This window comes from Hemisphaericaspora subhashii, assembly GCF_019202705.1.
Source record: "Hemisphaericaspora subhashii strain CBS 10753 chromosome Unknown scaffold12, whole genome shotgun sequence".
NCBI classification, from domain to species: domain Eukaryota; kingdom Fungi; phylum Ascomycota; class Pichiomycetes; order Serinales; family Debaryomycetaceae; genus Hemisphaericaspora; species Hemisphaericaspora subhashii.
In genome coordinates, this window is record NW_026057438.1 from 139715 (window position 1) to 166022 (window position 26308).

At 34.1% G+C, this 26308-nt stretch overlaps 6 protein-coding genes across 6 annotated transcripts; 2 read left to right on the forward strand and 4 right to left on the reverse strand. All coding sequences in view use genetic code 12, as the record gives it.

Moving 5' to 3' along the window:
* Positions 1-1201: 1201 nt before the first annotated feature.
* Positions 1202-5821, reverse strand: PEP1 (type I sorting receptor; the record flags this gene model as incomplete). The annotated part of the gene is made up of 1 exon (XM_049409925.1): positions 1202-5821. The coding sequence occupies one exon, from the start codon at positions 5819-5821 to the stop codon at positions 1202-1204; it is 4620 nt and encodes a 1539-aa protein (XP_049260934.1).
* Positions 5822-6357: 536 nt separating this feature from the next.
* On the reverse strand, positions 6358-7548 carry J8A68_005819 (uncharacterized protein; the record flags this gene model as incomplete). The annotated part of the gene is made up of 3 exons (XM_049409926.1): positions 6358-6679; positions 6735-6863; positions 6965-7548. 3 exons carry the CDS (start codon positions 7546-7548, stop codon positions 6358-6360), a joined length of 1035 nt encoding a protein of 344 aa, XP_049260935.1.
* Positions 7549-10116: 2568 nt separating this feature from the next.
* Positions 10117-18063, forward strand: IRA2 (Ras GTPase activating protein; the record flags this gene model as incomplete). The annotated part of the gene is made up of 1 exon (XM_049409927.1): positions 10117-18063. One exon carries the CDS (start codon positions 10117-10119, stop codon positions 18061-18063), a length of 7947 nt encoding a protein of 2648 aa, XP_049260936.1.
* A 128-nt stretch (positions 18064-18191) lies between these two features.
* On the reverse strand, positions 18192-19031 carry J8A68_005821 (putative 3'-5' exonuclease; the record flags this gene model as incomplete). Its single annotated transcript, XM_049409929.1, has 1 exon — positions 18192-19031. One exon carries the CDS (start codon positions 19029-19031, stop codon positions 18192-18194), a length of 840 nt encoding a protein of 279 aa, XP_049260937.1.
* A 240-nt stretch (positions 19032-19271) lies between these two features.
* On the reverse strand, positions 19272-22067 carry J8A68_005822 (uncharacterized protein; the record flags this gene model as incomplete). Its single annotated transcript, XM_049409930.1, has 1 exon — positions 19272-22067. One exon carries the CDS (start codon positions 22065-22067, stop codon positions 19272-19274), a length of 2796 nt encoding a protein of 931 aa, XP_049260938.1.
* An 830-nt stretch (positions 22068-22897) lies between these two features.
* On the forward strand, positions 22898-26098 carry J8A68_005823 (PDPK1 family serine/threonine-protein kinase; the record flags this gene model as incomplete). The annotated part of the gene is made up of 1 exon (XM_049409931.1): positions 22898-26098. One exon carries the CDS (start codon positions 22898-22900, stop codon positions 26096-26098), a length of 3201 nt encoding a protein of 1066 aa, XP_049260939.1.
* Between the last annotated feature and the right edge of the window lie 210 nt (positions 26099-26308).

Sequence of the window (26308 nt, forward strand, 5' to 3'; positions counted from 1 at the left end):
AAAGTTCTCTATAGCACAATTAACGAAATCTAGACTTGCCATGTATCATCGTAGCTCTTTAATTGCATGTATTTCTATCCACTGTCGACAGCATTAATACTCTGATTGCAGCTTGTTGATTTAACTGGAAGAAATTGCTGCAAATTTCAAATTTTTGGACAATCGGTTGCGAAAAAAGTTCAAAATATTTTTTCTTAACGTATGTCTCTTTCAACAAACAGTCCCTCATTGGAGAAGCGTTCATGTTCTTCATACAATGACTATTTAAAAGAGAATCAGACTGCATTTGAGAGAGGTTATCCAAGAAACGATTATAATATTTGTCTCCCAGAACTTACAGTGCAATACAGACAGAAACAAGACTATGCCAGTTTCAGGGGAAACATTCCTCGTTTGATTAAGCAATTCGACAAACACGAGACCAACAAAGCCAACGATTAACGAACAAGCAGAAAATGAGATCAAGATAGACATTGGGACATCTTATCCGAGAAAAGATCAACCATAATTCAATATTAGTGGAATAGTATTGTATTAAATGATAACTAGAAACTACAAAAAAAATACATCAATTCATCGATCAATCATTGCCCCACAAAATTGACAACAGACCATTTGAAGATTTATTCAGGTAGAGTATATAAAATTCTAGATCGGTATCTGTATTATGCTTAAAGGCCATCAAGTTAGCTTATAATAGGAACTTTAGAACTGAACAGTATGATAATCTCCTCTTTTGGAAGTTGTATATGACAACTAGGTGGATAAAACTAGAGCGACAATTGTTCGGGATATAGGATAACAGCAATTAGCTTGAAAGCTTATCTTTGGCTTGCAGAGGCATAGCATTATGTAAAGCCTTGTGCTATAGTCACGCGAAAGTCACATGAAATTCACACGGAAATCACGTGAAAGTCACGCATTTATCACGTGAAAATTCAGTGGAATTATCAATTTAAAACTCCAAAACTAACAAGTTGATGCGGTGGCTCAATTGGTAGAGTTTTGGATTCCAAATCCAACGGTTGCAGGTTCGAGTCCTGTCCGTGTCAATTATTTTTTGCTCCCAAATTCAAAATTTATCAACATAGAGATTTATTCATATATGATACATATTTATAATGGTCAAGTTACTCTAAACTATTATTTTTACTATTTTGAAACAAATTTTATAAAAAGGTGTCACTAAAAATCTATACACTCACCTTGATGGAGTTGGTGCTTCTTCTTCGTCATCAATGTCAAAAAGTCTTTCGTTTGAATTGTTTGCTTCTGGTTCAACACTAGCTTCTTCGGCAACGTCACCTATTTCATCTTGGAATGGGTTATCATGTCTAGAAAAGTCTTCACTGATTCTAGCACCCTCTTCAATTTCATCATCGATATTATCTTGGAAATCTCCAAACAATTCTGCTTCTTCATCGTCAAAGTCAGGTATGTTGACATAGCTTCTAGTACCTGGTCTATTAAACACAAATCCACTGACTCTTTCTAATAACATTTTATCTATCTTTATGATTGTCTTTACAGAGGCAATGACAACAGCAGCTGCAAAGATACCACCTCTGACAATTTTATTCACCACTACGTCAACTTGGTTATTTTCAATTGGGTCAAATCCACCATCATCCTCCAAGTCTAATCTGATTTGTCCCAATCTCTTAAACCCACCATTTCTTCTAATTCCACGATCATATACAAACCAAGTCGCAATGATAAAGATCAACAATGGGACAAATACCACTGCAAATAATTTATGACCAGTGACTTCTTTACCATAATGTTGATTGAATTCTTTTTCTTTACCTGGACATGCCTTTGGATTCCAATTGTCAAATTGCCTTCCACCATAACATGTAGATAATGGGATTTTTCGGTATCCAGTAGATTCAAAGTATTCAAATGCATTTTCCTTGTTACACATTTCCTTCATACGACCTTGAGGGGTTAAACCCTGGACTAATTTACAGGTATTGTCTTTATCATCACGGTAATAATTGTAGTCACATTCGTAGTCTTGTCTTGTACATGTACAATTTCTAGTCACTGTGAAGCCTTCTGCCAATGGAGCACTTCCAATAAAACAGTCATTATGTCCAATAGCACGACGCAAGTATTTAGATTCATGTCCGAACAAACAGCCATCACCCGGAGTCCAATATGTGTAGTCATCCTTTTCAGGATTATCTAAGTTCAATTGACATTGACGTTTATGGATATTGGTAAAATCAATGGAATATGACAATGTAGCTGAACCACCATCTCTGGCTAGGATAAGGAATTTTCTTGATGTATCAGTTGGAACGGTTGCTAAATCTAAGATATTGACTTCTCTATCAGCAAACTTGAATTCATTCCATGATTCACCTTCATCTAATGAATATAACAATTTATCGGTGGCCTTTGTAGCTTCCACAAGGACCAAAATAGTTCCTCTATCACCATACTCCCACATGTACACACCATCCTGAACTTCCTTCCAAGTCACTCCTCCATCTTTACTCAAGAATGTTGACGATTTGGAATAATCTTCTAAATGTTCACCAACGCTTCCAACTCCGATTAAGAATCCAGTAGCGGAGCCAGAAGAGTATGTGTCACGGTAGTCTGGACGTTCTGTGAAACCATGTAAGTGTAAAGCACATTTATTCAATGGAGAACCAGTACATTTATATTTCTTACCCTTGGAATCAATTGCCGGAGGAGCAAGATAGTTCCATTCACTCCCATCATTACGAGAAATCTTGGATTGTAATTTCTTGGAACCAGATTTTTCGTTTGCATTACTTACAACATTAGCAATGATCACACCTTCCAATCCTTCAATTCTATCATAATCGACATATCCCACTCTATTTCTATTAACATTTTCTAAGGATAAAACGTATGAAGTACCGTTAGAATTTGATTTCAAGATAGTACCATACTCGAAGTTTGGATCAGCGTTTGTTGTAACATGAATAAAGATGGCTTTTGATTTTGAATCCAAAATTGTATAAGCTTGTTGATAATCGGCATGGAAATCATGAGGGAAATCAGCATCGGCAAATACTTTACCATCAACAGTAACTTTAGCTTGAAGAGCGTGTTTCTTTTCATTGACTGTCGCAACGACGACAAAATTACCGGTGACTGCATATCCCACAGTACTGTCAAAAAGCTTTTTTGATTCTTTGTCTTTGGTAGTTAACGAATGTAAAGCCAATCTACGATCTTCTTCCACCGAACAAAAGATCAAGTCATTATCCGGTTTATCAAATACAGCTCCAACAAAATCACAAGTTTGAACATTTTCTTTCAATTTAACAAAGCTTTCACCTGAATCTTCAGTTAAATAGGCGGTAATGGAACAATCTCTCATACTGTCATTGTCTGCACAATCGCTTCCAAACCAGAGGAATCTATGAGCTTGGGTGCTATGCCAAGCAACAGCACGACCAACACTTGGATGCGGTTTCCTTGGTGCTTTTTGCTTGACAAAGGTTGATCCACCATCATCGGAAACGTAAATAATATCAGTATCAGTAGCTAAAATAAGTTGTCCCGGTATTGGCCCTACAAAGAATCCTAAAATTCTTTCATATACTGGAATCTTGGTAAAGCTTACACCACCATTATTTGAAACATATGCGTACTCACTAGTAGTTTTCAAGACAACATTATCAGCTCCAAAATCTTTAGATTCATCAATATACGAGTATTGTGCCAATTCTCCTTCGAAAGTAGTCAATTCAACCACAACTTCATGGGCATCACCTTTATTTGAACCACCATTTCCAGATCCTGGTTCATCCACGTAGTCCGAACATTTAATGGATTCTTCAGACACGAAGTCGCTAAGCTTTTTCTTACCCATATCACATTTATTTTCGGCCATTAATACCTTATCTGGTAATTTAACTTGTGATTTTCCTATACATAATTTTGTCAATTGCTTTGGATCAGGAACACAAACAAGTTCATTTTTCTCAGATTTTTGGAAACCTGGAGCACATTCGAAATCCCACTCTCTACATTGACAAGGATCATCAATCACTTTAACATCCTCAAATAATTTATTCACAAAACATTTTGCGTCTTGCTTTCTTCTCATAAACTTCTCACGATGTCCATAGACACATATTGGTGCATTATCTAATGTAACTCTGGCATAAAATTCTTCAAAATCATCATCGGAACATTTTTTATCATCAAAAGCCTTTGAAAAATCAACACTATAGACATACTCAGAAGCTTGGTCCTTGTGAATTTGGTCAACACCCGTAATCACAAACTTACGAGACGTTCCATCAACAGTGGTTAAGATGACTAATGGATAAATAGGATGTTCTAATTCGAAGGATTCCCAAGATTTCCCTTGATCCAAAGAATAATGAAGTTTTTTGGAAGTTTCGAATTCTTTCTTTGAATTATATGGCACAGCAAGAATAACATTTCCTTGATCACCAAATGAAAATACACATGGGAAATCGAATGCTTTATCCCAAGTAGCACCTCCATCTCTAGATACAAAAGTTTTCATCTTTGAAAAATCATGAGTTAATTTAGTGCCTGAATTACCCACACCTAACAATATACCTGGAGTTGGACCAGTTACGAATTTTCCAGAACTGTCAAGTTCTGAATTCTCCCATAAATGTACAGAACACCCTTTTTCAACATCACAATCGCTATCTCCATTCAATTTTAATAGACTCCAATCGGCCCCATCGTTGAAGGAAAATTTAGTCACTATATCTTTCTTGAAGGTGCCTCCAATAAGATAATCTAAAAATGATTTATCATCCTGATCATCCAGATTTTGTGACTCAACTCCAATATTGGCAATCCATGCACCATCTATATTCTGAACTTTTTGAACATTACCACCTGCCACATCTTCCAAAAGTTTCTTATAATGCAATCCTGAAGAATCCGATGAATAAAACGTAGAAGCTTGGAATTTCCTACTAGCATAATCTAAAATTTGAAAAAACAATGATGATGGAGAAGAGGGTAAGAATGACATAACGCCATATTTTACTTCTACTTGTAAATCAGCTCTTTCAAAATTTTCACCATCACGAGAAATATGAATATTAATCCTGGATTTTTCGTTAAACTTGTCCATTTTCAGAACCACGACAATAAAACTTTCTTCAACTTTAATATCAATAATTGCACCAGTTGCAGAATCAATTGGGTTCAATTCCTTTTGGGATTTGTAAAAGTCATCTGATTTGTATAAGTGCGATTCCAAAATATGACCATATGAATTCAATTTATTAGTAGTACACATAATATTTTCATCTTTCCCTTGTTTAAAACTCTTTGTAGATTTAGCAAAGTTACAAATATGGGCTTCAATAGGTAATTTTTCAACAGTTTTGAATCCATCTTTAGTATAAAAGTATTTATGTTTGCATCTATGACTCAACTTTTCCCCTGGAGGACAATGATAATTTGAAATCATCATATAATCAGAATTGGCAGCATTGAAAGAAATTTTTGGAATTGATGCCATTTCCTCTGCATTATAATCAAATAAATCAACATTATACTTCTTCCAGGTCTTACCTTGATCATCAGTCATATATTGGCTTTTTGATAAGGCCATTGCAAAAGCTCTCTTGTTGTTATAAGGATCCATTTCAAAGTATATCACTTCATCTTTAATGGCTTTAACAACTTCAAATGATTTACCATCATCAAAGGAGATAGACAAAGTATTATCACGTAAAAGCAACAAATTCGACGAGTCATCAAAGTATTTTATCTCTTTGGATGGACTCCTATGTTTAATCATTGATACCTCCGGAGCGAACGCTCCTTTGGCCGTCATGACATTAAGGAATAGGGATAGCAATAGAATTATTCTCATAGTTCCTCCCTGTTTATTTTTAGAAGTATCAATCTCTCTCTTTTAAAATGTGTTTTCTCTGTTTAGTTATCTATCAATTGGTATCTCTTCCGATGTACAAAAGTTGCTTTTGATATCTTTCTATTCCTTTCTCCCAAAAGATAGTTGGTTGTAAAAAAGTGAATGGTTACATTTTGAAAGGTTGCGCTTTTTTTTCAAGTGGGATTTTTTTCGGCTTGGGGGCGGTGGGGGCGACCCTCAGCAGATTTCCTAATCCAACCGTGGGGGGGAACAACAACTTTGAGACACAATTCGTATGTCGCGACGTCACATGTCTTAAGCTAAATATGCTTGCTTAAGTCTTTCAAGTTACAAAGTCGATGAGATGAGCTATTTAATTTAGTTAAAGACCCTCGTTGGTTAATATATCACACGACACAAACCTTGGTATATTACCGAGAGAATTCCAAACTTGACACAAAGGAAATAAACCAATTACAAATAAATACAATATCAATTTAATCTATAACAAGTCCTATATAATTACCCAGTTTTACTACTCGAATATAACAATTCACATCTACCGACGAGATTCTTCCAAGATTGAAAGTATATCCCATCAAGCTGTTCCTGAAAACTTCCTCTTGGTCACGATATATCTTGATTATAGCTTGTTTGTTATTTGGTCTGGCCAATATGTCAAAGGGTGAGGATTCTCCAATTAACCCATATAGCTTATTTAAAGCTGTTGTAATAAATGATTTCCATACGATTGGATCGATTTCAAGCTCGTTGAATTCAGATAGGAGTTGAGGGTCATTTGCATTTGGATCGGGGATTCTAACGAGGTTAGTTAAGGATATTTCTGAGAATAGTAATTGAACAGTATACATACACTTCAAGATTTAGATAGCACCATACTTGATCTTCTGTTGGTTGGGTGTGAGTTATCACCTGCTCTATAGATGCCATCTGGTTGTTGGTTTTCAATACCGTCTTGTGTACTCCTCTCTTCAATGGTCTTCTCATTTTTCAGTGAGGCTCCAGTAAAATTTCTAGAATAGGCGAGTCACATGACCATCTCAGTCCATTTTTTTTTAAATTTGTATGATTATATCACTTGACGAAGTTGACAAACTATTATTCTCAACTTCATCACAATTCCCACCTCCAGCATTCTTGTCTCTACAATAACTCTCTCTTCTAATCTTGTCATTCTCACTTTTCGGATTTGGATCAAATTGACTTACATTTTTATAAGCTTCACTAGTGTATTTTGATTCACGCTGACCACGCAGCAACGATTTTGGAGGTGGAGGTGGCGGTTGATCTGATTTATGCTGTTGTTGATACAAAGTATGTAAAGGGATACCACCTGGTGGTATTGCCATTCCTGGGTCTATTCTTATGACTGGAACATAGTATGTATGATAATTGTTTGAATTATTGTAGTTAGATACAGGAAAAGATGATGGATCGGTTACTGAAACACAAACATAAGATGGAAAGGGAACTGAAGGTAAAGAACTGGCTTTAGGAAGTAAATGTGACCTTGGTCTTTGGGTGCTAGGAATTGGAGGTAGAGGTGATGATAGGGTGAACCTCTTGTTGGTGGAATTTGGTATTAAATCTGGGAGATAAATATTGTATCTCCTTGAATGTCTTAAACGCAGTAATTCATTAGGTTGGTATATTATTTTATCAGTCATTGTTCTTCTTACAGGATATCCTATGAACTATTTAGATGAAGAATTTGTACGACTTCTAGGGATCAAGAAAAGTTAAAGATAATGTTCACAAAGAAGATTTTTTAGGCTGCAAAAAGTTTTGTGCTTTCATATTGCAACATTTGACTTTTTTCGCGCCGAAGTAAGAAAACGAATTTTGAAAGGGAGATGATGGGCTAAGCTAATTCCACTCCCTAAGTAAGGTCTCATTTATATATAAACATGAGCAATTTCCACTCTTTTGGGGTAACTCAACAAGAGCAGGTTTTTCTGTATAGTTGCCTCTAATTATATAGTTTTCCTAATAGGTCTAAGGAAAAAAAGGGTCTCATTCAAGTGCTATAATAAAAAGATAAGCATATAGAGATCGATGACTATTTCTTGTTTAGTATTCTGAAATTTCCATCGATCACGAAAGATTCATATTTCTTGTTTCCGAAATCTGGGAGGTGGGGGAAGAGAACAGCCAAGTCCTTTGGGGAGGATAATATTCACACAGGGACATTGTTGTACATGAGACAGCCGCTTTCTTGGTTTTCTTATCTTGATATTTTTGATATTAATTTAATTATATTCTTTTCCAAGAAAAACACATAACACTCCTCTACCGACTTACATTTCTTTTCTACTGTCAAGATTAACATACAGATTTGGTAGTTTTAATTTTCCTATACAATCTACCCCCGTTCCTTTGGAAATAATATCTTTAATGGATGAAATAGCATTTCTTGTTTTGAACATATCAAAGCCCAGTTCTATTTCCGCTTTCAATCGCGGGAAATCAAGTTGAATAATTATATATTTTTTGAACCAATTTATTAGATCCACGGAAAAGTCACACAATATCCGAGAAGACAAACCGAAGACAACCAAATAGCGAAGGGAAGGTCAAACATCCAGCACCTTATTAAAAGTTATGAAAAGTCTGACGCCCATGCCCATTCCCTTCTGAAAAAGTAAAAAATGTTGATGAATTGTCTTTTACAGTTAAATCTGGGGTAATAAATGGATGTTGAAAAATTAAGCTTTTTTTTTAACAACAGCAAAAAACTCTAAACAATCTTAGAAAACAATAGGGAAGTTTGATTGAATTACCCGATTATTTTTTTCCTGCCCCCCCTCGAATTCTTATTTAGTAATTTAACTTTAGTTATCTTTTTATATTTCTAGGAACACCATCAAGAACTCATTGAATTTATCAAGAATAGGAAAAGCAATTGTGGATACTTGAAGAAACGGGTTGTTGCTGATATGTCACTTCTTAACGATAATGACAAAAGCTAATTACACAGCAAAAGCGACATTTATAATTTTTATGGAAGGTAGAAAAGAGGGGTGAGACATTTCAAATAAGACATTTTAATTTTTTTTTACAGTTTAAGTCAAAAATGAAAAATAATTCAAACAAAAAGGAAACTTGGAGAAAAAAAACAAAATTGCGTTAAAACGTTTTTTTCCTTTATGATTTAAATAAAGTTTAGTTCGCGTATTGTGTATAAAACTGTAGTAGAATAAAAATGTCTCTGAATTATTCGATAGGTTTATCCCTTATTGTAACCACCCACAAATGAAAAGTGTGTTGTTTTTTGGAAGAAGATTTTGAATAGAATTATACATTTCAATGTCTTAACTGGCAAAATTGGAATTAGTCTAAGATTTATTTGAAGTTGTACATTCGTAAATATGATGTCACAAACATAGATCATAAAGAACCGGCAGTTGTTTCTTGGTAATTTTCTTGAGTTGTACTTTGTTCTCTTGCCAAGACTTTGTCTACTCTTTTCGACTTCGATTGTTTGCTGCTCTTGTCAATTCTTACAATTAAAGATTTATGATATAATTTTGCTTTTAAACAATGAAATTTTCATATTCTCTGCCCTCCACTTCCGTGGAGTTTTTTTAATTAATTAATTTATCTTTGTGTCCTCCATCGATTAATCATTCCCTAATTCAATCAATGCCCCACCCCCATACTTTAATCTGTTTTGTGATCTAATAAAAGACAAGTGAATACAATAAGATCCTTTTTTTTTATTTTTACAGGTTAATTACATTTTTGAGTTCACACATTTGTTTTGTTCGATAGGAATGTCGTTTTTTTTTTTCTTTCTTGCATATAGCCACCCGTTTTTTTTTTTGCTTTCTTTTTTTTTCCCTTCAATAAATCTGTGTAGCTCATTTGTATTTTTTGTTTTCTTTACCGGACTCCCCTTTTTTAACAACCAACGTTTTTTTTTTTACAACCAAATTTATAAACTTATCAACTACTTCAACAGAGTTGACTAAAAGACGGACATCTAATCAATCAATCAATCAATTCAATCAATCAGTCTACTGACACGCGAATCCGTCACCAACAACGTATAAAACAACTCTACAAGAAGAAGTTCTACGGATAGGAGGAGTATCAATCAACGTTTTTACAACCACCCTTTTCTCCAAGTATCAGACAATCAACTTGTGGTTGTAGAAGAACTATCATTTAAGTACCATTAATTACATTTTATACATATATATATATATACAAAACATATTAGAACAATCTAAACAATGGATGAGAATCTACCAAAAAATAACCAATATATGTATGTGGAAGCATTAACCAAAAGGATAGAATCTTTATTGCCTAATCGAACAGGTCATTCTACTCAGGAAGTAGAACTTAATCCACAATATCTTATCACTAAAAGGATTCTATTGGATAGTCACAATAATCATCCACAAATGATAACATATATCTTTACCGCATTTGCATCAGTTTTACTTAGATTAGGTACTGAATCAGAATTTTCTAAATTAAGATTAAGAGATGAAAAATCAAGAGGATCTACTTTATTAACGTGTAAATTATTATCAGAAATTTTGAAAAGTGATTGGAATAGAGAAACAAGTAGTTTTGATGACAAGGATTTATTAAGTAATTATTCAAAGTTTTATTATTATGATCAACCAAAAGCATTAGATTCATCCAAAGTTGTATTCTTATTAGATACATTTGTCAATTTATTAAGTTCAGGAGTAGTTAAAAAAGTATTGTCTCTAGTGCGGAACCAACAGTCAATGACAACAATGGCGATTGCAAAGGAAGAACAAGATATACTAAGAGAAGATCAACCAATGACTGATGAGGAACTTACCGCTGCAGTTGTGGCAGAAATTGATTCATATATTGAAATTATATTACGATATATTGCTACCGCAAACCCAGAGGATTATTTTCAATATATTGTGAGTAAATTATTCAAATATTCAATGAATGATGAAACTATACCATTACCCATGCTTCAGAAATATTGTCCGTTAGTCAAATTCTTATTTTATTCAGATTCAAATGCTGAAAAGACCGCCGAGCAAAGTTTAAGTGCAATTCCCTATATACGATCAAACACTTGGAGACAAGTATTTTTATTCTTTTTATCAAGTTCCATTAAAGACCAAACATTTTCACGTCCTCAAGATTACCAAGGACTTATAGACCCTGCAAATACCCACTATGTTAACGTTCTTAAGAATTTATTCGATTCAACATCTATGGCATTTGATGATAGTTTAGTTTCAGTTACTTGTGCTCCATTTGTCCTAACTTGGTTCTTAATCCTTTGTCTTGATGATTTCCAAGAAATAAATTCATCAAGACCCATTAATAAATTGAAACTCACATTTAATAAACGAATGAAATATATTATGATGATATTGAAAGACTCTGGAAGCGTTTCAAATTTGGAAAGTTTCGATGCATTAATAAATATATTTCACTTGGGTACAAGACTTCAAGCACATAATTATATAGAGCATCCTGTTTTCATATTCAGTATCAAGTTTCTAGATCAAACATACAGGAATTTATTAACATTCAGCGAAGTTCATAGAGATGAATTCATTACAAATGATGAAATGGCAACAAGGTATGAATTTCTAATGGTCAATTTCTATATTGCAGGTATACTATTGCGTCCTGAAAGATACTCAAAAATTGTTATTGAAAACTATCAGCAAAATTCTGAAGATTTAAGAGAAGCAAAGATATTAGTTAAAGTAATTAAAGGACTTTCGGAAATTGAAACAGGACGGGATGTTTTCATAAAAATATTGGCAAAAATGAAATCTGAATTAAAATCATTGATTTATGGCTCTCTTAAGATGTTAAATCAATATGAATCGCAACATAATGAATTCTTGCTGTCTCCAATATCACAATCTGACGCATCATTAGTTTTAGACATAGCAGATCTACAATTTGGCCATGTGGCAAATCATGCTACATTGCATGCATTTGAAGCCCATCAAACTAGCTTGGATCATTATACACAGGAATTAATGGACGACAAGGATCAACACAACCACCACAACAATAATTCAAGTACCAATACCACCAATGGAAATAAGATGATACCATCTTCATCATCCATGTCTACTCATTCTACATACAAATTCAGATTAATTAATGGGGCAGAAGAATTATTATCAGACATACTCAATATATTCCAAGCGGCTCCAGAATTATATTTCAATGACCAAGAATTGATGAGTGATGAAAATCTCAAAACGAGCAATGAAGATGAATTAATCCAATCTATAGTTGAATTTTGTCGAGAAGCCGTTATACCCTTGCGCCAAGCTTTTAAATCTAAAGCATTTACATCCTCAAGTACAAGATTATTTGATTCAGCTCGTGATTTATCATTAACATTAGTTAATTCATCTACTAAGATTGTTACCGAATCTACCTCCTTATCGATATTAGCTAATTATAATCTTATCAACTATATCATCCAATCAATTTGTGAAACTTGTTTAGTGATAAATCTATCGGAACCGAAATTTAAGGCATCATTTATATTCTTGAATGAATTTCTTCACAAAAGAAAACAATTTAAAGAAATTGTGCACAGCAACCAAATAGTAATGCGATATAAGGCCAGACAACAGTATAGTTCAAGTGGAGATGTCCTACATGCTGTAGAAAAAGTATTATTACTTGCATTATGCACGCACGATATCCAATTTTATAATTATGCAAAAGAGGGAATTAGATGGTATGTGAATGAAATCAAGGACAATGCCGAAATTTATAAGAAAGCAGGATTAGATGAGAATTTGATGGTAACATTCAAAGAATTAATTGAAGATGATTCAGTTTTCACCGGATTTATATCATTACATAAACGACAAAGAACCATATTGAGAAATGCCAATCCTACGAAATCAATGTATCAAGTCTGGACATTAATTTATTATAGATGGTTGAAAGTTTTGGAATCACAAGCACATATGAGTGAAGATAGTCTTGTTTTCAGGCATTTTACTGGATTCTTAGCATCAACTTCAGGTAGTTTTAGTGCAGGTCCATTTGGAGTCAAATATCCCGATTTGGAAGCTAAAGCATCAAAATATATTTCCGACTTTTTCGATAGGTGTATTGGATTATTGAATTCTCAAGATTTAGTGATTAGAGTGATTGTTAAAGATACGTTGTCAAATGAATCACATTCAGATGTTTATCAATTGATTGCCACAAAGTTGATGAATATGGCAAATGAATATGCTGAGAAGCAAGTGGTTACAGAAGAAGGAATTGTGTTTGTGGAACAATCAATGGTTATTATGACAGCTATGATTAGTGCTGGAAGCGATGGTACATTAATATTGGCATCATTATTACCCAACATTTGTCAATTTTTTCTTAAGTTTATTAATATGATTGATAATCCAACTGATAAATTGAGATTAAAATTAAGATTTTGTAAATTAGGTACTACTTTGGAAGCAAATCGTGAAGCTTGTGGTTTGTCAGGTGCTTATAAATTAAGAAACTTTTATGCTAAAGCAAGTGTGGAATGGTTAGAACAAGCAGTCTTTTATGAAGAGCAAAAGGAGAAGGTGTATAATGATACTGATTCAATGGGGACTGGTTCAAAGGAATCTGAGACTGCCTATCTTTCAATGGATTTAGCCGTTCAATGTTCGAAATGTTTACGAGGTCAATTAGAAGAATTAGTATTGGAAATTCCTGAAGGTGTTAGAGATAATGAAATTAATAAATATAAGGATTTGGCATTTAGCAGTTATTTTTCAATTTTTTTCAAAATTATCCAAAAACAATCCAAGATGAATTTGTCAACCAACAAATACAAACACAAATTGAATCAAATTTCTGATAATATTCTTGCATGTATCACCAATTTATTACAATATGATGCAGATATTGGAATGCAATTTGTTTTACCGATGGGATATCACGAGAATGCTAAGGTCAGGTCGATATTTCTTAATGTGTTTGCCAGTATGTTATCAACTAAAACAGTTCGTGGGAATAAGGAAGAATATCCTGATGAATTAATTGAACATTTTACTAATCAAACTGATATATTTGGAGCAATTGCGGAATGTGCCTCTTCTTCAGAACATAATTTGTTGGCTTCAGCATTATTTGTGATTTTCAGCCATACTAAAAAAGTGGATAAATTATTCAAAGTATTATTATGTGATGAAATTTCAAATCTCAACCGTCCAACTGATCTATTTAGAAGAAACTCAACGTTGACAAGATTGTTATTCAATTTCACACAAGATTATGGATTAGAATATTTGAATCTAACTATAAAACCTATTATTGAGGAGATTGTGAATGATGAAATTATATTCGAGGTTGAAAAGGTAAATACTACTGAAACTACTGATTTATTTATGGCTTATTTCATGAAATTAATCGATCTGATTGTTAACTCAGTTGATTTACTACCAGATTCTTTCAAGTTTGTATGTGCAGAAATCCATGATTCCATATGTTCTAAATTCTCCGAGCCTGGGATTGTTCCTGTTGGATCATTTATATTTTTAAGATACATTTGTCCAGCAATTATTAGTCCTGAACAATTTTTTAAGATTCCAGTCTCTCATCCAAAAGTGAAAAGATCATTAATGCAATTAGTTAAAGTTTTACAGAATATGGCAAACGGTACTCTACCCATAATTAAATGGCAAGCATTAGCATCCAAAAATGGTGAATTAATTGATGCAAATAAGAAGATTTTTGAATTCTTGAAGAAAGTATCAACTCTGAAGATTGAAGCATATCCATTTCCAAATTGTCATGATAATCCAGATAAGCCATTAGCGGAATTAAGATACTTGCATAAATTTGTTTATGTTTATTTTACGAATATTAGGGTTCAATTTCTTTTAGCAAAGCTGGCTGTTAATGTTAAAACTTTGCATGATAGGGTTATAAAGTATAAAGAATTTGATCAAATCTGTAAAGAACTCGGACAACCTAAACCAAGTGTTCAATTGCAGCTTAATAGTTCTTTGAAATTGTTCGATCCAAATTCTAGTGGAAATATGAATATCACTTTCAATGACTTTATGACCAAGATGTCATTAAAGTATACAGATACTCCACCTGATGCAATTGATGTTATACATAGTTCTATTTTTAAAGATGGTACTCCCGTGGTTGTTGTCAACTTGAAGAAGATGAAGAAGAGACCTAATGATGTTAATTATTTGGTTTATAAATTGTTTGAGACTGCCTCTCAAGTTTGGGACAATAAATTTTACCTTGTGTTTGACTTTACCGAATTTGTATACAATAGTAGGAGGATTCCAGAATATGTGGATGTCTTAAGAACCTATTCAGCTGAGCAAATGTTTAGAAATTGTGAACGAGTTTATTACTTCAACATTCCAAGAAGTGAATACGTTGCAATCTCGCAAGCTGTTCACACTCTCAGAGGTTTAACCACTCAATATGGTACAAAAATTTATATGTATTCCCAATTTGATTCTGATGAAATTATTAATAGTTTATGTTTGGATAGAGAAACAGTTGCAATCAGTCGTGATAATAAGGTTATTTTTAGAAATATTTTGTTATATGAACCAAGTACTAAGAAGTATACTCCAGTTAGTCTTAAAATCGGTAGGAAATTCCTTCAGGTATGTTTTGTTGATCGAGTGTCATTTGAATGTGATTATTGTGTTACTGGTGGTTTCACTCCAGTGGAAATTTTTAGATTATCTGACTTTGTTAAGTGTGAGGTTTCTGATTTTACTGAGCATGATGATGAATTTACTATATTTTTAAACTATGGACATCTGGCTACATTTAGATCGAAGGATAGATTAGAGATTTTAAGATTCTTATATTTTACAACATCAAGATTACCACGTGAGACTCCAGATATGGCGGAGAAGGATTATCAGAATGAAAGGCACGTAATGCATTGGTTTGGTAGATTATACAATATTGTTTTCCAAGGGTTGTTAAGTACTGATGAAGATGTGAAACATGCTGCTGCTTTATTATTTGGTGCGTTGTCATCATACTTTGATATTGACTTTGGTATTAAAGAGCATCATGCAAAGAGTGTATCGTTCCCGGCAAATTCAACTGATTTTGTTGTGTCAGTTTCGGAACATTTAGCCAGTAATTTCCCGCAATTGTCATACAGATTCTTCAAATCATTTTTCGATAACTATGAAAAGATGCCAACTGAAAACAAGTTAACTTCCATTCTTTATGTTTCTCCATGGATTGAAAATATTTATGACCATGTGTACCTACTGAATGACGAGAATGGTCCAGAAAGAGTTGCAGATTTAGTTCGTCAATTTTGTCGTCTTTCTGCTAAGAACAAGGATCACATTGCCTTTATCAATGATTATATTTGGAAGAAATTATTTTTGGAAACAAGATTAATGCTGGTTTTAGTGGATGAAGTTGTTGCATTTGCAATTGATAGTAAGAATGAAGGTCCTGATTGGTCTTTTATAATTGCTGTTATTTGTCCTTCAATTGAAGTATGTGGTGAAGTTATATCTAGATTAATTGCATGTATTAATAGAGCCACTACCACAGATTCTCCTATTGCGTCTCAATCTAAATTATTTGAAATGAAGGTGTTGGTTAAGATTTGTTCATCATTGTTTTTCAATTCATATATTTTGGCAAGGTTATATTTGGCAGATTTAATTTTCTTTGTTACATTGTTTATTGACAATGCTCATTTGGATGTCGGTGGTGATTTACAAAAGTTAATTATTGGTCTAATTCAATCATTTTTGCATAAACCAGATTTGTCAGATAGTGAACAAAAGATTGTTGATGAAACTATTGAATATTTCAGTACTCCTCGTGCAAAGATGTTATTTGGAATGACGAGAGATAGCTCTTCTGGTTTGGATGTTAGTCAAACTTTCAATCGTCTTAGCAACTTTGAAGTTTTATGTGATTATTTGAATGGTTTCATTTCAGCCGTGAGTACTTCTGATGATAAGACAAACTGGAAGTCAAGATGGTGTTCCAATGCTATTGACGTTGCATTTAGCAAAGATTCATTATTTCAAGATCGAGCAATTTTGATTGTTGGTATTTTATCCAAGAATGGTATTAGTGATTCAACTGCTTGTAGAAGTTTGAAGTTAGTATCGGATGGTGAATTGCATACTTTGGATTTTGTTGTGTGCATTAGTGTTGCTACTGCAAGAATCTTAAAAGGGTTACCAGATACATCTATTTTACCACCTGTGTTGATTTGGCCACAATTTTGTTTTGCATTAATGAATCATTCAGTTCTTTATCAAGCGGCAGTACAGAATATTGTCACTTCAGTTGTTAAGATCATCAGAGTTGGAAAAAATTATATTGACAATGCATTTCGTCAAAGGGGTCTTTTGGAGCCATATCTTTCACAGTTTGAAAAAAGACACGGTTATGAAATTACGCAAAAGAATTTTGGGGTTCATATCTTCCTCATGTTAACTCAAGGGTTAAGATTTTCACAATTCAAACAACTATCATTAAATTGTATTAAGGAATACTTTGCAACTAGATATCATTATCGAGAAAGAACTGAAATGAGTGGGAAGTACATTTCTAACAATGCCTATGCATATTTGGTATTTACCTTTTTGTTTACCGACAGCCAAGATTTTGCTGAGTATATTGATGAGGTTGGTCTTGATAGTGAATTCGTTTCAATTTCAGATACTCAAAAGCTACCAAGAGTAATCCTTGATTTCCTTTTAGAAGATTCAGAAGCATCCAAGGCTACTTTAATATGTGCTGGATACTTTTTCAATGACACTACAAGTGATAGTGGGTTCAAGGGCAGATTTGTACAGATATACAATTATTTGTTCAAAATCAATCGTGATATTGGGTTTTTGATATACGATATTATGAGACCAACTTTAACTCAAGATTTAATCACTACTAATTCATTGGAAGTTGTTGAAACTATTTCGAATATCATTACTGAGGTTTCTTTAAGTGAGGATTATGAGCCGGAAAAGTATAAGAAAGAAGTTGATGATTTATTAATTAGAAACAAAATTACAATTATGCAGCAATTAAGAAATATGAAGCAACCAGATCAAATACTTGGTGGCAATGGGAAGTTCACTCCAGAATTTGACGTTGATATCAAAAACATTCAAGTTATGGTTTATAGATCAGCATGTATTTATATTGAAGGGTTGAGATTAGAGGACTAATGATTGGTCTTTATAGACAAAAGATATGGACCGTTTATTATGAATAGTTAATGATTTTATATATGCATTCTTTATTATTTAGAGTTTAATTGATTAAGTTACGATAAATATTTACTTGTATTGTCTATCTATCTTCTACTACCGTATTTACTTCGTAAATGCTTTTCGATATCCTTCTTATGTAATCTAAACAACAACATCGTTGCTCTAGCATCTTCCACAGAAGAATGAGCTGCCCCTTGAATATCAATCTTTAAAAAATGTTCAGCCAATTTCTTCAAGCTTGGAATTCTACCACCCGCAATCTCTCTAAAGGGAGGATATTGAGTAGTATCCCTAATCATTGCGTGTGGATGGGATAAAAACAATGATTCCAAATCATGATGAACCGCATGTCCAACTAAAATCTTACCTTCCAACACATCAGCAGTTTTCTTTTGTGCTTCTTCAAAACTAATGGCATCCTTCATATTTCGAGGACTTACACCACTCACCCAAGTTCTCCAATCAGTGACTCGTTCCCTTGGTTTCACAAACTCATCAAATATGACATGTCCATAATAATTCACGATCGAGATTCTAGCCAATGCGGATTCTTCTCCTTCTGGACCCACACCGACAAATTCACAGTCTATTGCGATATATTTTCCTGGTTCTTTCTTTCGTGAGTCTGTTCCCTGAGGCGATAAAGATATGGCTTTTAATGATTCCGGAAGATCTGAAATTGAGATATTGTTTTCCTTTGTCCAGAGAGCATATTCTATAGGTGTGACTGTTTTCTTAATTGTAGCTGTTTCTGATGGGACTTTAAAGACTGACACAAGATATTTGGCCTGCTTTTTTGGGGGGTCAGGCTTGGTTTTTGCTTTTGTATTGGTCGTCTTCTTGTTTTTGGGTTTCGTTACTTTCCCATTTTCTTTATTTATCTTGGAGCTTAATTTCTTCCAATTCAGTGATAATGCCGACATCGTTATGTAAGGTTGTTTCAGAAGGAGTTGATCTGGCTATTTGATTTATGCCATCGCCAAATATTATTTCGTTCCATCGCTTTCTTTTTATCAATTTTTCCGAAACTGCTTAAAAAATAAATTATATCACAAAGACAATAATTTTTTACAATTTATAAAATGGTTGCGAAAACGAAGATGGACGTTTAGAATTTAGTTTATCCTATAAATCCATAATACTCTATCTATATACAGCCTTACCTAGATCCCAACGCTTGAGAAATTATACACCTGTAAAACCCATTTCAATTTCTCCATAATCTCTTTACATTCATCATCGCTCATTGCCACCAAATGAAACTTCTTCATACTAGCATCCTTCCCACCACCACCTCCACCACCAGCATTATCACCCATTGGCAGACTCGCAACCACGATCCGGAAATAATTCAGCGGTTTGGTATATCGTTTCAACTTCGCAATTTGAGTGACATGAAACGAATATGTCTTGGAGGACAGTTGTTTACTGTGTGATTTATGTCCCAAATGATGAGGGAAATGGGTAGTTGCCGTCGTGGCATCATTCACAGAATCCATAGGGTTTCGAAGTTCGAAATCATCAGGTGGAGTGAGATGGATATAATCCCCATCAATGATGAAATTCTTTTCACTGAAATTTTTGATTTTCATCCTACTATTATTCTTGAAGACTCTCCATTTGAAGTAAACTGTATTGATGTTGGTAGGGAGTTGGGGGTTGTTACCTAATAATATATCATCAAGGTATTTATTAGCTTTGATTGCCTTTTTTATAGCTTTGGACGATGAATTCGACTCAACACGGCGTTGCTTAATATCAGGTCGCTTGGATGCTGCTGCTGGCTCTAGTTTCAATTGATTCATATTCTCATCAAGACGATCAGCACCCATGGGAGTGATCATGGGTGCTTCGGAAGGAGTTATATTGTTATCCAAAACCAGTGCAGTATTATCAAGAATCAGATTTAGTTTATTTTCCAACCGTATCAACTCCATTGTTTTCAGTTTTAATCCAGATGCTTTCTCTACATCTTTCAAATATCGATTTCTTCCAGTTTGTGGGTCCATTTGTCTAAATCTATATCTTGTAGTTATTAATCCATGCAGAATACAAAATTCCCTTAATACTTGGGCCATATTATAATTATGTGGTACCTTAAATTGAACTTTTTCTGGAATGGAATCATCATATTCAACTACATTTATGCATAATTCTATTTGTTCTTGTCCGTCATCGTCATCATCATAATCATCCTCATTTTCCATAATTTGATTAATACTATATCTTTTCCGTTGGAATGCATGTAAGCTTTGTTTCAATTCAGTTGGCAATGGTGAAATAGTATCATTCTTGGTGATTTCACCTCCATCAGTAATTCGACAAATTGCCAATTCCTTCGGATTATTATATGTGGAGAATATTCTTGTTCTATCCAATACACCAAATGATCCATAGTTTTCTCCATCTTCATCCACGAGTTCCAATCGCCAATAATTTGGATTTAGATATGTGAGGTCGGTGATATTGTTGAATTCGGGTAATTTATATAGGCTTAGGAGAATGAATCCAATACAATCAAATATGGAAACTGTGTTGTTTATATTTAAATCTTTCATGACCGGTATGGTATTTGGTGGAACAAAGATATCTACTGATGACCGGTGACTACGATTAGTATCAAGATTTGGATCAACAAATGCAAAATAATGTAATGGATTGACATTAGGAGATTTAAATTTGGCTTGAATTAAAGAACTTAAATTAGATTCAGTATTCTCAGTACGACGAACAGGCTCAACTTTTTCAAATTGCAATACCGGTTTTTTCATGGATAGGGTGGATTTTGAATTCATTGTAGTAGATACTTGCAATTTCATTGATGCTTCATTGGCACCTATATCTTTCGGCACCGTATGCTGTTCAAAAGACTCTCCAACCATCCCTCTTAACTTCTTCTTTCTTGAACGCTTAGAGTTGCTAGCAGGCCCGCCTCCAAAACTGGAAATATTGCTACTGCCCTGATTGCCAAATGAAACACTTTCCCCATTTTCATTAAATGAATCCATAAGTGAAGAATCAATCATTGAATCATTATCAATATCAGTAAATCCGGAATCATACGTGAAATCACCAGATTCATCACTATCATATACATCGTCATCATCATATTCTTCTTGTATATCAAGTTCAGTAGTATCAGCATATTCTTCCCCGCCTTCCGAGTCTTCAGACATCAAGATAGTTCCAGTATAATTATGAACTACATTGCCACTTGCATTAACAGGTACTCCAAAGTCGCTATCTATTGTAATAGTATCTGAATTATCTTTGTTATTTGTTCTTCCTCTTTTATTAATTTTCTCTTCTACCTCTGGCTCTGTTATTTCAGCATTATCAATAGATTCTGTATCATGTCCAGGTGATGTAACCATAATATGAGCAAGTTTCTTCGTTTCACTATCACTATCAGAATCGACATCTGAAGTTCTGTCCTTTGATTGAAAGAATTTAACAATTGGGATTCTTGACTTTGATTTTGGTCTATTTTTTCTCGTTTTTGTATAATTTAAACCAAAATTATTATTCTTTTGAATACTTGCTGTTGAAGAATCATCACTTTCAAGTTCTCGATCTGGTTCTACTATGGGGCTTAATTCTCGTTCTGTACTTGAACCATTATTGTTATTATCCAGATCGGGTTCAGTCTCATTAGTGTTGATTATAGGAATCTTTGGAAGGGGGGCATGTTTTAAAAGTTTACGTTTTGATTTCTGTCGTATTATTCTTGATTGATTCTTGCCCAAAGTCTTCTGTAAATGTCTTGAAATTTCAAATGTAATTGGAGGAGATTCAGATAGTTGTCCTTTAGTTGTTGTTGTTAAAGTTGGAATGTTTCTATCTAGAGGTTGTTGTTTGATTATTCTTTTGGTATATCCAGAGTTATCATCATTATCAAGTGCCAAATAAGTCGTTCGTAAGTGTCGTAGAAGTGTTGTTCTATCTAATGGAAATGCCATTGTTTATGTATATATGTTAAGTATATCTATCACTTTAATCTAACTACTTAAATTTGACAGTAAACCCAATTTGGTTGTAAAAAAAAATTGACAACCGACAAAACTTATAATTAAAAAGGGTGAAACAAAGAAAAATACGAAATCAAAATTAGATAGAACCGAGAGATAAGTTAGTAATGTATAAATGGATAAAAACATAATAGCACCCCAATATATAAACCAATACACTTCCAATCCCATCACTCGTATCGATTAGTCTCATATAAAGAGAGATTCCTCTTACTACCTTTTGCTTTTAGTGTATTTACAGTCTTATAAGTTTATAAGATTAGATAAACTTCCTTAATTCACCAGGTACTTTACAAACGTAACGAACACGTGATCTAAGTGGATTACGTAATAGAATATAAGAACAATTACGTAATAAATAATAATAATAATAATAAATCCCCCTTTATAAACAGAACAATACATTTCAATTAAATTCAATATTAATTATTCTTTCATTCCCACCCCCCGCCAATATCCCTTTTTAATTCAATAAAACATACGTATTACAATTCACACAGGGGGAGGAAGCACTTTTTACATATTAAATCAATCCCCAAACTTAATCATCATTCTTACATAAGTTGGTTATTGGATAAAGAGATCAATTGAAAATTGAATAAACGTTTACTGTATATTCTTTTTGGACAAGAAAAAAAAATCACTTAAATTTACACTTCAAATTTAATCTGAAATCATCATTCTTTCCATCATTCAGCAAGTATTACAGGTGGTAGTTAGTTACTGGGTAATGCTAAAGTAAAATTCTATAGAAAATCGTCATGACTACTTCCAATTTATTGCATTTACATAATGAAAATGACAGCACTAGTAGCTACAATGGTTCTAGTTTACATGAAGAACTTACACCTGATTTAGATGACATATATAATTCATACATGATGAAGAGTGCTAGTATAGAAACATTAGACTCACGAAGAAACCAACAACCGTCACCGTTTCTGCAACAACAACAACAACAAGAACTCCGTCAACAAATTTTTAATCAGAACCTACCTGAAATTCATATATCTTCACGCTTATCTTCACTAGGCTTATCAAATGGTGACAAAGTAACAAGAAGCGCTCCCACAACTCCCAAATCCGGAAATTCATTCGATTTTCGTCCTAGAAGAACATACAACACCCATGCAGCAACAAATTCAAGTTTAAATGTCGTATTGGATTTACCATCTGAGGGATCCAATTTTCAAGCTTCTACAGACACGCTTCTGTCGTCTTCAATAGATGACGGAATACCTCTTTCTAGAGAATTACAACAAGAACAGGATGAATGGGCAAAGAAAGGAGAAGCGGTTAAAGCAATCAAAGAAGGTGAAGATGTCAAAATCATAAGAAGAACAGTTAATGATTTCAAATTTGGTAAGGCATTAGGGGAAGGTTCATATTCAACTGTTGTTTTAGCCACAGATAAAAACACCAGTAAACAATATGCTGTCAAGATTCTAGATAAACGACATATAATTAAAGAGAAAAAGGTTAAATATGTCAATATTGAAAAACATGCATTGAATAGATTAAGAAATAGAACAGGAATAATCTCATTATATTTCACTTTTCAAGATAAAGATTCTTTATATTTTGTATTGGATTATGCATCAAATGGAGAATTATTAACTTTAATCAAAAATAACGGAACGTTGAACCAAGATTGTGCAAGACATTTTGGAGCTCAAATCTTAGATGCAATAAAATATATGCATGACAACGGTGTCATACATCGTGATATAAAACCAGAAAATATACTATTAGATCATAAAATGAGAATTCAAATCACTGATTTTGGAACTGCCAGGTTATTGGAAAAGAAAGATGACACAAGCGAAGAATATCCAGTTGATGTAAGAGCAAAATCATTTGTCGGAACAGCAGAATATGTCTCCCCAGAGCTATTAGAAAGTAAATACTGTGGGAAACCAGGTGATATTTGGGCATTTGGATGTATATTATATCAAATGATTGCAGGAAAACCTCCTTTCAAAGCACCGAATGAATATTTAACTTTTCAAAAGATTACTAAATTGCAATATGCATTTTCCGCTGGATTCCCCAGCGTTCTTCGTGATCTAATTAAGAAAATTTTGGTTTTACAACCTGCTAAAAGAGTAACTATTCCTGAAATTCAAAAACATTATTTCTTTCAGACTATCGAGTTTGATGATTTTGATCTGATTTGGGAAAAAGAACCTCCTGAAATTGGACCTTATAAAATGAGTGCCGAATCAATGATGAAAGTCCCAGAATTAAATAAAACACCCACATCGACCGTGGTTATGATTCCAAGAAGGAAACAGCAAGCATCCAAGAAGACGAACAACGCCAACAACAATGCCAGCACCCCAGAAAGACCTCCAATGTTCTCAAAAGCAAGCACCGGACCCGTGGATGCAGTATCCGTTGCAGCATTCGTATTAAATAAATCCCAAGCTCCAGATCAAGCCCCTTCCCAAGATACAGAACCTTCAAACACCTCACCGGATTCAGCAACACCTGACCAAACAAGAACTAGTAGTTCAAAGAGACAACCGGATTATATTCCAGGTACGAACATCTTACGACCACAAGTGAATACCAGAAGGACATTTTCACGACAACCCAATGCAACTCCCACCAATTCGACACCTTCTTCCAATAGACAGAAAAGATCGTCAACATCAAGACCAAAATCCAAAGTCATGGAAATCACGCCAGCCACAGCGGTCGAAGCTGCATGGGCATCATATTTGAATCACCCGGATGAAAGAGTCCTTAGAATCGGTCCCGTGATTGTGCACAAAGAACCCACAGATGCTTTTGAAAAGAAACATAAGGGGATGTTACATGCTTCTCCATTGGATTTGAGCAATAATCTGAAACTCAGATCTGGAACGAGTTTATTATCCCAAATGGTGAATGGACAGCAACTGCATAATAATTTGTCAAGTAATGGATATAGGAATGAATCGATTGCGATATTTGACTATTATGATGTTGCCGAGAATGGTCTTAAGAGAAATGGAAGCAAAAAGGATAATAAGAGCTCAAGTGGGAGTAGTAGGGATGACACGGCATCACTGGGAAGTGGTGGGAAGATTACTAGATCGTCATTGTTTAGGAAGTTTGGTTTTAGTCATGGTGGCGATAAGAAGGATGAAGGTTCTTCTGATTCTAAATCACATGATTTATTGGAGAAGCCGAGAACATGTACTTTAATTGTGACTACTCATGGAAGAGCTTTGTTGTTTTATAGGCCAGAGAAAGAAGCTAATTATAAATTAATACTGGAAATTAAGTTGAAATATCCATTCATTCATTTCCAAGAATTAGTTACTTCAAAATACCAAAAATCTCTACCAACAACAGGAATATTTGTTATTAGTTCAATGCAAACTTGTTTTGTATGTGAAGTTGAAAGTAGCGAAATCAATAGATGGACAGAATCACTTACGAAATCAAAGGTAAATGAATTGGAAAGAGTTAAAGAAACACAACCTCAACAACAAGACCCTACTCCACCAGCATCTTCTTCACCTGGCAAGAAAACGCCCAGCCCATCTCCTAAACCCGTCCAATCTCCGAAATTCACCGCTAGCCCACAACAACAACAACAACCGGCAACCCCCAACGTCCCCAGTGCTTCCCACCGTAGATCTCCAGAGTTGATATCAATGCACAAACGAGCATCCCACGAAGTAAAACGAAAACCACCACCTCCAGTCACATCGTCCCCAGAACTAAATATCCACACAGGATTACCATCAACCTCAGAAGATAGCGGTTGGTTACATGCCGCACAATTGGCAGTCTCAAATAATACTGCCCAAGGTGTTCCGCCTACGAATAATAGACGGACGAGTTATAAACGAGAGGATACGACAAATAGGGGACATGTCCAAAAGGCGAATCCGAGTGCTGGTGGGAATTCCGCTGGGATAACGTCGCTTAATTCGAAGTTTTTGGCTAGAAGTCAAAGAAATAGATAAAGTTTAAGTTAAGGCATATTTGTTATTTATTTTTTGCATTAATTAGTGTATATACGTGAATACATACATATTATCATTCGTTCACAAGTTTTCTCAGCAACTAATATTTACAAATTTAATTTTTTAGCGAGCCAAAAAACAGTCACGTTGACACGTGATTATTGGACTGCTTTTTTTCCTGATCTTGGGTCTGGAACCCTAATGCCCTGT